Source organism: Hydractinia symbiolongicarpus, chromosome 2, assembly GCF_029227915.1.
Source record: "Hydractinia symbiolongicarpus strain clone_291-10 chromosome 2, HSymV2.1, whole genome shotgun sequence".
Classification (NCBI taxonomy): Eukaryota; Metazoa; Cnidaria; class Hydrozoa; order Anthoathecata; family Hydractiniidae; genus Hydractinia; species Hydractinia symbiolongicarpus.
In genome coordinates this window covers 12,969,580-12,978,988 of record NC_079876.1, presented here as the reverse complement: position 1 = coordinate 12,978,988, position 9,409 = coordinate 12,969,580, and the positions used below count along the sequence as shown (strand labels likewise).

Sequence of the window (9,409 nt, the reverse complement as noted above, 5' to 3'; positions counted from 1 at the left end):
AAAGAATTTGTATACGTATGGAAACGTTTTGCGTATTTTAATTTTTATCATGTGTATTATTGTTTCTAAACAATGCAAGAATTGCTAAAAGTGAGCTTGTAAAGTACACGTTATGCACTGCAATAGCTGGTCTGTAAAGTTTTCATCTCAATTTTAAGCAAGAATCGTATCATATCGTACTACATCATATAGCATCGTATGGCACTGCATCATGTAGTATGGTGTATTACTGCATGATATAGTATCGTATGGTTCTGCATCATATAGCATCATCTTCATCATGTATCGTATGGTACTACTTCTTATAGTATCCTGTGAGCATCGTATGGTACTTGATCATATATCATCGTTTAGTGTTACATCATATAGTTTCGTGTGGTACTATATGTTATCGTACTACATCTTCTGTAATATCATATGTAGTATGGCTTATAGTATAGTGTCGTATAACACTGCGTCTCAGCGTTTTATTTAACTACATCGTGTGGATTATTCTTGTTCTGCTTGTTATAATATCGTATGGTAATTTATTTTATATTAACGTATATGGTAATGCATATATTATCGTAGGATACTTCATTTTATAGCATCAGCGTACTGCATCATATAGTATCGGTTATACATTACGTCCTTACGTATATCTTTTGTAAACAACTAACCTTTGTTCTATAATTGCACTCTTTATGCTAATAGATTAAAAATCAATTTTGTTTTCTCTGTTTTAGGTTTAGAAATGACTTAAGCACAAATGAAAAATAGAATGCTCCACTTGGAACAACTTCCTCACCAAACCCCACTTCCTCCAAACCAAATATGTCGCATAAAAAGAGACTAGGAACTAACTCGAGTGAGAATGGAGACTACTTGCAAGCGTGTTTAGAAGTGGATCCACTGAACTGGACGTTTGATGAGAACACTCCTCGTGATGCTGAGAATGAGGGGCAAGATGAGGCGACTCAATCGAAACAACGCAAAACTGAAGATAGAAAGGTTTGTTTATTTGTTTGGATGTTTGTTTGTTTGTTGCTGACTGTGAAATATACTGTTTTTTATCATTAGCCTAGATGGATTGATTTTCCTGACCATATCGGTTCGTTTTTTTTTTGCTTGATGCATGCGATACACTTGATATATTTTAACATTCATCCCTTAAGTTTTTATGATGTTATAAATTATTTTCTTGTGAAGTGACAAACATTTAAGAAATGTAAAAGTGTACTTCTCGGTATAAAGTAAATGAATACACATTTAAACTGAGCTCTCTACAGTTAAAACTTTTTTTCCTATTAGGACGTCGCACTAGAGCAACAAGATGTGTTTCCCGCTGATGTCAGCATTTTAGAGACCTTTTTACCCGTGCCGTGTGTATCGAAAACAGTGCAAGCCACATCCAACGAATTAAAAAAACAGCTTCTTGGCGCCGATAACAAAGCAGGAGGGATAATTAGTAAGTGAAATTTTACGACATATTTAAGATGAAGCCACGCCTTTCGCCACTCCTCCAACTTCCCCGACTCCCCTCTGAAACGTCACATAGTCATGGTTGTATTTGCGGGATTTAAACTGAACTAACTTAACCAATCTTTCAATTCCTAGTTCCAAAGGAGTATAATATATTTCGTGTTAGCACAGGTCTTTTGTACAGGCGTAATTTCGAAGTCGCCTGTTGTTAAGATAGCCTAAAAGTTATAGAAAATGTGAAATTACTGGACATCACGAGAAGAAACGGTTCGGACATCATACGCTGTTTGTTATTCCGTACTGTTCTTCGCTATGATTTAAAGGAACCGCCCTTTAACGATCATTTATGATCTATTGACAAAATATTTCTTTTCACGTGTAGTTATTGATGATCCGTTCTCCTTCTTGGTGGACGAAATTATACTCTCAATCTTCAAACTCCTTCCACATTCTTCACTCACGAGATGTGTCCAAGTTTGCCATCGGTGGAAACAATTAGGGTAAGTTTTCATATCTCTCCAACATCTCATCATAAAGAAAAGTCACAATTTTGAAACAAACCCTGACTTATCTCTGTGAAGTCTCTTAAAAATATGATTGGTTGTTGTTATCCACCAATCGCACGTATTGTTTTCACAACACTCCCTCGTAGATACGACGACTTGCTTTGGAGAGAGGTGAACCTTGATGGTAAACATATAAACTGTGCAGGAGTGCTTGGATCAATACTCCATCGTGGTGTTAGGGTAGTCCGATTAAGCAAAGCAGAGGTAAAACTCAGGAACCTTAAGTTCCGGATTATAAAACTCCCAAACTGGAATGTCGGATTTATAAAGAAGCAAAATTGACAATGTTATTTCAATTTTTTATTTATTAAATTATTTTTCCCTTTAGATTTTAGCTCCCATTTGTGTGAACGATTGTAACGTATCAAGTGAAAATTCGTAAGCTCAGGTTTTTTCATTCATTTCCTGTATTTATCTCTCCCCCTGCGTGTCTAATTCACACATCAAAATGTTATCGCGTTCAGTTTGTTTAGCTGTGGTACATTTTCGCTGACTCACCTTGATGCTTCAATGACGAAGTTCGGTGCCGACAACTTAGCTTGCCTGTTATTTGTAAGTTTATTTAAAATCTGTTTAGCATCAAAGTTCTCGTGCGGGTTTAATCATGGTTAACTGATGAATATCGACTGTACGTTTTTTTCCCTCGCGTAGATTATATTATTTTGTTATCAGTTTTTTCGCTTATTTAACTTTTTTTTAACGTCGAAACCTTTGGCCCTGTAATTGACATTTTCTTTTCGACTACATTGAAAGCAACGACTTATGTCTTGACGTCTTCGAAATTTACGTCCTTTTCAATCCTATATAGAATTTTAGTTCTTTTACCTGCGAGCTTCGTGTTAGGTCACTTTTTATAGTTTTGTCATTTCGAACGATGACGTCTGAAGATGACTTCTAAAGATGACGTTGTAAGATGACGTCTAAAATGACGTTGTAAAGATGGCGTCTAAAAATGACGTTGTACAGTTGACGTTGTAAGAATGACGTGTAATCCCCGTATTTTGTTTCAGAGATGCAATTCGTTAAAGTTTCTCTCATTGGAAGGCTGTAAAATGGGAATACGCGAGATCACGTAAACCTATTTCTTCGTATTTCTACCTGTTCAAAAGGATTTAAATTATCACACAAAATGGCAGTAGTTCTTATATTCGTTTTGTCTTGTTGTCACGACTTTTTTATGTTGCTGTTACTCTAGAATCGCAATAATTATCGAGAACCTTTTACTCCGTTATTAAATTTTCCAATATTATTGGTTAAATGATTTTTTACTGGTTGTCATAGTAACATGATTTTTTTTAGTGCCATTAGCTACAACCATGGTTTAGAAGTATTGAATTTAGCCTTGTCGATTGGTTTGACATCATCTGCCATAGATGTGGTAACTAGAAAGTGTTTAAAGTAAGGGACTGGAAACTAAGTGTTCATATGTTTTTACAGTGTTTTTAAGCTTACGAGGCGATGTATGTTCTGATTGGATGTATTTTCTAGTTGTCGTGCTATGATTGGCTGTATTTTCTAGTTGTCGTGCTATGATTGGCTAACTTTTAGACATTTACGTTGTTTGTTTTATTGTCAAAACACAACGGTTCGCAAAAGCCGTGGAGGTCTTGTTAATTTTCTTAGTACGTTAAAGAAAAAAAACTACACGGGAAGATTCGTGACAATCTTATCATTTTTCTTATGCACAAAGCTCTAGAATTTTCGCAAGTTTTAACAAAAAAACTTTGCTCTGTTTTTATATAGTTTGATTTGACTTTTAAAGAAAAAGGACACAGGGCTGCGTATAAAATAATTTGAACTGCAAACACACAAAATAATGAAGAACATTGACATTTTTCGTGTTAAAAAGCTTAAGGTGTAAGATAGGGGTCAGATATTTAGAGTGAACTCAAACTTGTAAACATTATGACTTGTACTTTTTTTCAGACTGAAGTCGTTAAATTTATCATGGACCAATCAAACAAGAGACAGCGTTCGATACGTAAGTTCACTGGATCTAATCAAGTGTTTTTCACAATAAACGCAAAGTAATGGAAAATAATAATAACTAGTTTTAAGGAAAACTTTGTTAGTCAATCTACATAGAGGAACTTGTAAACAGATGGTTATTGTGGAAATTTTATCTTTTCTTGAACATAATAATTTAGTAGAAATGAAATCAAGAAATAACAAGCTTTCCACAATAAATTGAACACTGGACAGACAAAAGTGAAATTACTTCTTCAATAAAGCAAACGGGTTGTTGGAGATTTGGGGATATCTTTAAACCTGGCATTCTAATCCTGAAATTTCTTCTGGCTTGCTTTTCTGCTTTTACTTGTTTCGCGTTTTGTTTTTTCTGCAGATTTGCCGCTGCAAGGAGTTGCAAGAATTAAATTTAAGCGGATTGAGAGGTGGAATAAACAGAAAAGGTCAGCATTTCTGATATTTCAAGTTGAAATATTCTACAAGTTAAATTTTGTCATAAACTTGGCAATACATATTGAAGGTTTACTTTCTCTTGATAACCTAATAGAAAGAAAACCTAGTAGATAGGCGGACAACATCAAATTTGAAAAAACAATTTACCACCCATTTAAATTTATAAACACCTCCCACTCTCTATACATAAAGAATTATTTGGAAAATCCACTGCTCCCTCTCTTATTAGAACCCCCTTCAATTACTCATAGGGAAACATTTTATTGGTCGAATCGAGAAATATTTCAATATGAGGCTTTCAAAAACGTCTTTAAGAAATGCAAGTATAAATTTGATACGAGAATAATCAGAACAATCAAAGGATTTGTAATTCTAACAGGTCTGGTAACACGAATTACCTTTACGAGCCAGTTGTTAAGTGTTTTGTTTACTTTGTAGTCATGGAGATGCTAGTGACTTCGTGTAGCAAACTCACAGCGCTTGATTTCAGGTACAGTGTTAAACATTTTGAAAGTTTTCTTTTCTGTTTTTTTTTTCAAAAAACCTGGATGTTTTTACCTTTATTTTAGTGACGTCACATTACAGATAGGAACGATGAAATTAGTTGCTGACAACTGCGCTTTTCTTCAGAAGTTGTCAATAAGTCGATGTTCTGATGTGAAACCCGAACAGTTGTTGTAAGTAATCCTCCTTCCCCCAAAGGGCTCATGCTAAATAAATAAATAAAAAGAGGAAAGAAACCTGGGAACGAAGTTGCTAGCAGGATAAGAAATGTATGTTTGTGTGTTACATGGTTGATCTGTTACTTAAATCGCTGGGAGATACGTGTGTGTTGTGAACAAAAGCTATCTCTTTTAGCCATTGATCTCAAGTAGGTCATAATGGTTGATAATTTTAAAACAGCTAATTAATAGATTACTTAAATTGTTTACCCAGGATTTTCGGTTTCTATTAGTACTGCTATAAACGAGGGTTTTGGGAAGGGGGTCACAGTGCATTTAAAGCTCCCATTTGAGTTACGAAAGTCGTGCGAACACAGCTATCGCTCAACTAGACAACCGCTTAAGATAATAATCCTATTCTCATGCTGAATGCTTAGCAGAAAGGATAGATTCGCACTTTTATAATCTCTAGCATGACTCGGGCGGAATTTGAAAGTAAGACCTCCAGCACTGGAAGCGACCGCTCAACCACCAGGCTACCAGTCGGACCGAATTCTTTCAAACAAATATTGTTGTAGTGTCGTCAATTTTATTTGTGTTTATGTTTTAGAGAACTGCTAAAACTTCCGGAGTTATCACATTTAAATTTGTTTGGCTTCGTCAACTCGGACGCGTTGGATCGATTCACTAAAGCAAGACCTGGTCTTTACATAAACAAAGGCGTCTTCTCACCCATAGCACGCCCTATATCCACAGCAACCTATGAAGGTAGACTTTGGGAGCAGTACTCAGGGTTTATCATATAGAAACCAGTCTTGCACAAAACATAGCGTTCTGCAAGCTAGCGTTTAAATTTATAGTCGCAAAACACTTGTAAGTATGTAATGGTTGAAGTATTGTCAATGGGAAGTCTAATGTATTAATGTCAAATTGCTGAAGTCAATATATATTTCACAAAAATGACGTCATTGTAAAATGTCGTCATGCCGGAAAGGGTAGTGTAGATTTCGCGGATAAAATGGTGGAATATCAGAAGAATACAGATGTTGCGGCAACAATGTTGTCATAAAATAGCGATATAACGTAAACATTAACTGGCGTCGTCGAATCGATGTTGGCAAAAATGCGTCATACCGGAAAATATCGATTTGGCGTATTAACTGGCGTTTTGAAACGATGTCAGTACAAAATGGCGTCATACTTGAAAAATTACCGATGAACAACATCCACAGGGCGAAAACGACAAATGTTGCGATTTATGGTTAAACTTAAATTTATTCTTCTAGAAATAGTTTTTATAAGAGAAAGGTAAGTGCTCTTACATACAGGCTTTAGCGACTGATAATTCTTCGACAACTAAGTTTTAGTAAAAACTGGACTGAATTAGAGTTTAGTGCTCTTTCACACGACATTTTTTTCTAGTTTTGCGCAGTGTTGGCATCTTATATGAACGCTTCTATCTTTAAACCCTTTTTTACATCCAAAAAGGTCATTTATTTTTCCACAAAGTATTTATAAGGTTTTGTTTTGGCCATTTTTTGTATATAGTATTTAGAAATAAATAGAAGTTAGTAGTTAAAAAAAATGTACAATTTAGGATTTACAACTAATTTGTTTTGCATGGTATTACTCTTAGGACGTACACCTAACTTGCTGACTAAGAACGAGTGGTTATAGTAAACTAAGTTATTTTGTCGTCATTTTTTATTTTTTTGATTCAAGATTCTGTTTCTCGTAAAAAAAAAATTCTGTAGTTCTCTTTCTGGAAACTATTTCGTTGGTTTTTGGTGTGACCAAGATGCTTTGATAGCGCTTTGTAAGTTTTTAACAAAAAGTAAAAAAAAAAAATTGTGAAGTTGTAAAAATCAAACAGTACAGGTGCACATTGCCACTGACTCCCTCCTTCTAAATATTACCACGTTTTAAGAGGACGTGCATTTATAAAGATATTTGCCACCTTGTTCAGTAAAATCTTATGCTGTGCCTCAACTCCTTTCACTGTGCCGCCAGAGCTATCATCCTGCCACATCCCCCCGAAAAGCAACTACCATGGGGATGGTGTTTAGAAAATCATAGAGCTATTTAGATAAGAGGTTGGACAAGACCATTGTCGGATTCTACTCTTATCAAAACTTCTACTAAAGTCAGTGTTTCCCCGAAAAATTTCATCCCATCCTGCTAGCGAGATCCCTCTTAACCTAAGGCGACGGGAAGCCTTTTTCCATATAAAATACAACAGACTGTTTCAAGCATCCCACTACACTTTTTCCATTATATAGAGGCGGAAAAAGTCTTGCACAGAGTTCGGCTCTCATACTAAAAGCCTCTTCTATTTAAATAGTTCCTTGTTATTTCAATTATGCATTGCTCTTTAATATCGTTACTTTATTTCTTGCTGAGGATTTCAACATTGGAAAGAAAATACCACGCAAAATTGGTAAAGAAAGAGTAAGGGTCCTAATATCGATACGTACAGTCAGTGATACCTGCAGCCCGACCGCACAGAAACAGTCATAATTTGCACAAGCGACACGTGATAATTACTACATGATGTATTAGCGACTCACAAACTGTATTTACATATAAATTAAAACATTGTTCAAATTAACCGCGATTGTAGATTGTAGCGTATTCTTTATTATATCTATAAAAAAAATTTGCAAAACACGTACGAATTTCATCTTCATCAAAAAACGCTACAAGCTCATGCTTAAATCTAAATATAATATGCGGGTAGTAAATAGCCACATCGTTGCGGCAGTCCCTTAAATTCACATTTGTTGAGTATTTATTTTTCGTATTACATGTCAACTAAACCACCTTTGCAAAGCTTGAGAGGTATGCGATTAGAGCTGTCTCAGGCGACGGCCTAAATGCGCGTTTTTGCAATTTTGCGGGAAATGTTATTTTTCTGCTTCCTATAACTTTTTAACACAATCTAAACACATCAACACGTAAAGGTGCAATAACGATGTATTTTCTACGCATACTTTATGGAGTCGCGTGAGATGGTAGAAATCTTACAACGGATTTATCTGAAGCACTGGACATCCAGAATTCAGTAGGAACTCGATGCGGGAGTATCAGAGATTTGGGAATGTTTTTCAATTTATTCAAAATGGTAGGATTTCTAAGCGCCAGGTGCGAGACATTAAAGATTGTTTCACAGGGCAAGGAATGCTTAAAAAAAAACTTAGAAACAAAAGAGAAAACGCATTTACGACTTTATATTTTGTAGAAACGTCTGTTAATGCCGTTTTAATTAGTTTATATTATGTCGTGTATATGTCTTGGGAACAACACACGGTTGAACTGCTAATTGTTCCCAGCGCGTTTTTGCTTATAAAGGCGTTTTTTGTCTGTTTCTGCACAGAAATTAAAATTTAAACAAGCTGTGTGAAGCTTTCTGTGATGATAGAATCTGAATGTGGATTAAGTAGAGTTCAGTGGAACTCTTGTTTTACTTAGTGGAAGTGTGAATGTTTAGTGTCTAATCGCGAACAAGCTAGTAAGTTATATTTATTGATTATTTTATTCTAGTTTGTGTCCCTGCGTCTGTTTCTTGATCCCTTGCACCCACTAGTGAGGCACACTAGAGGGTCGGAGGATTGCAGTAGGATATAACCGATTTTTTATGTCAATTTTAGTTTGTTTGGATACTATATTTTTTGTATCTTGTTTAGCAAAAATCTTCAACGTGTGTCGAAGTAAGCGTATCTTGATTGATTGCACCCGCCCCAACAAAGTAGCTTGATCCTTGCACACAATGAAAAAGTCGTGAAGCATGCCAGATGTGACTGGTGACGTCACTGGACGTAGACGGAAAGTGACGTACAAGGGCGCTGAATACTTTGGAAGTATCTATCTTTGAAAACGTCAGAAGTTGAATTTAGACATCATGGCTACGATTTCAAACATCGAAGAGCCAATGAGAAGCTTCATAAATGTAACGAAAGTTCGAGAGTTGCTGTCAAGACTGGATTCCTTGATGAAGGAATTCATAGAAGTCAGCGAACAGTACAGACGCACTCTGACAGCGGAAGAAGATCCTTTAGATGATCAAGTGGTAGATAGAGCAGAGGGTGAGGTCTATCTTCTGAAGACCAGAAGTATCAAGTGGTTGCGCGACGCTGAGCAGAAACTGGAGCGCGACGTCTCTCCTTCGCGTGCCTCGACCAGAAGCCGCTCAGAAAGCCAACTGTCAAGAAGAAGTCGTTCAAGTAGAGCGACAAGCAGCCAATTTTCAAAAAGATCGACACAAGAAAAGATAGCTGATGAAGCGGCGAAGCTTGCTGAGCT

At 36.0% G+C, this 9,409-nt stretch overlaps 1 protein-coding gene across 2 annotated transcripts; it reads left to right on the top strand.

The window, feature by feature from the left end:
- Nucleotides 1-124: 124 nt before the first annotated feature.
- On the top strand, nucleotides 125-6,716 carry LOC130629503 (S-phase kinase-associated protein 2-like). Of its 2 annotated transcripts, none has more exons than XM_057442737.1 (13): nucleotides 125-990; nucleotides 1,291-1,447; nucleotides 1,844-1,961; nucleotides 2,114-2,231; nucleotides 2,356-2,405; nucleotides 2,492-2,579; nucleotides 3,038-3,099; nucleotides 3,327-3,425; nucleotides 3,954-4,008; nucleotides 4,372-4,438; nucleotides 4,887-4,938; nucleotides 5,018-5,125; nucleotides 5,721-6,716. In XM_057442737.1, the coding sequence occupies exons 1-13, from the start codon at nucleotides 814-816 to the stop codon at nucleotides 5,914-5,916; spliced, it is 1,347 nt and encodes a 448-aa protein (XP_057298720.1). In that variant the 5' UTR covers nucleotides 125-813; the 3' UTR covers nucleotides 5,917-6,716. The 2 variants fall into 2 exon arrangements, with proteins under 2 accessions (XP_057298720.1, XP_057298721.1); XM_057442738.1 differs by having other exon boundaries at nucleotides 144-990; nucleotides 2,501-2,579.
- The last annotated feature ends 2,693 nt before the right edge of the window (nucleotides 6,717-9,409 follow it).

Bases quoted from the DNA above. Each gene is read 5' to 3' on its own strand.
- LOC130629503 (XM_057442737.1), top strand. From the start codon at position 814: ATGTCGCATAAAAAGAGACTAGGAACTAACTCGAGTGAGAATGGAGAC. The intron at 2,232-2,355 runs GTAAAACTCAGG...TTTTCCCTTTAG, and splicing joins TCCGATTAAGCAAAGCAGAG to ATTTTAGCTCCCATTTGTGT. The intron at 4,939-5,017 runs GTACAGTGTTAA...CCTTTATTTTAG, and splicing joins CTCACAGCGCTTGATTTCAG to TGACGTCACATTACAGATAG.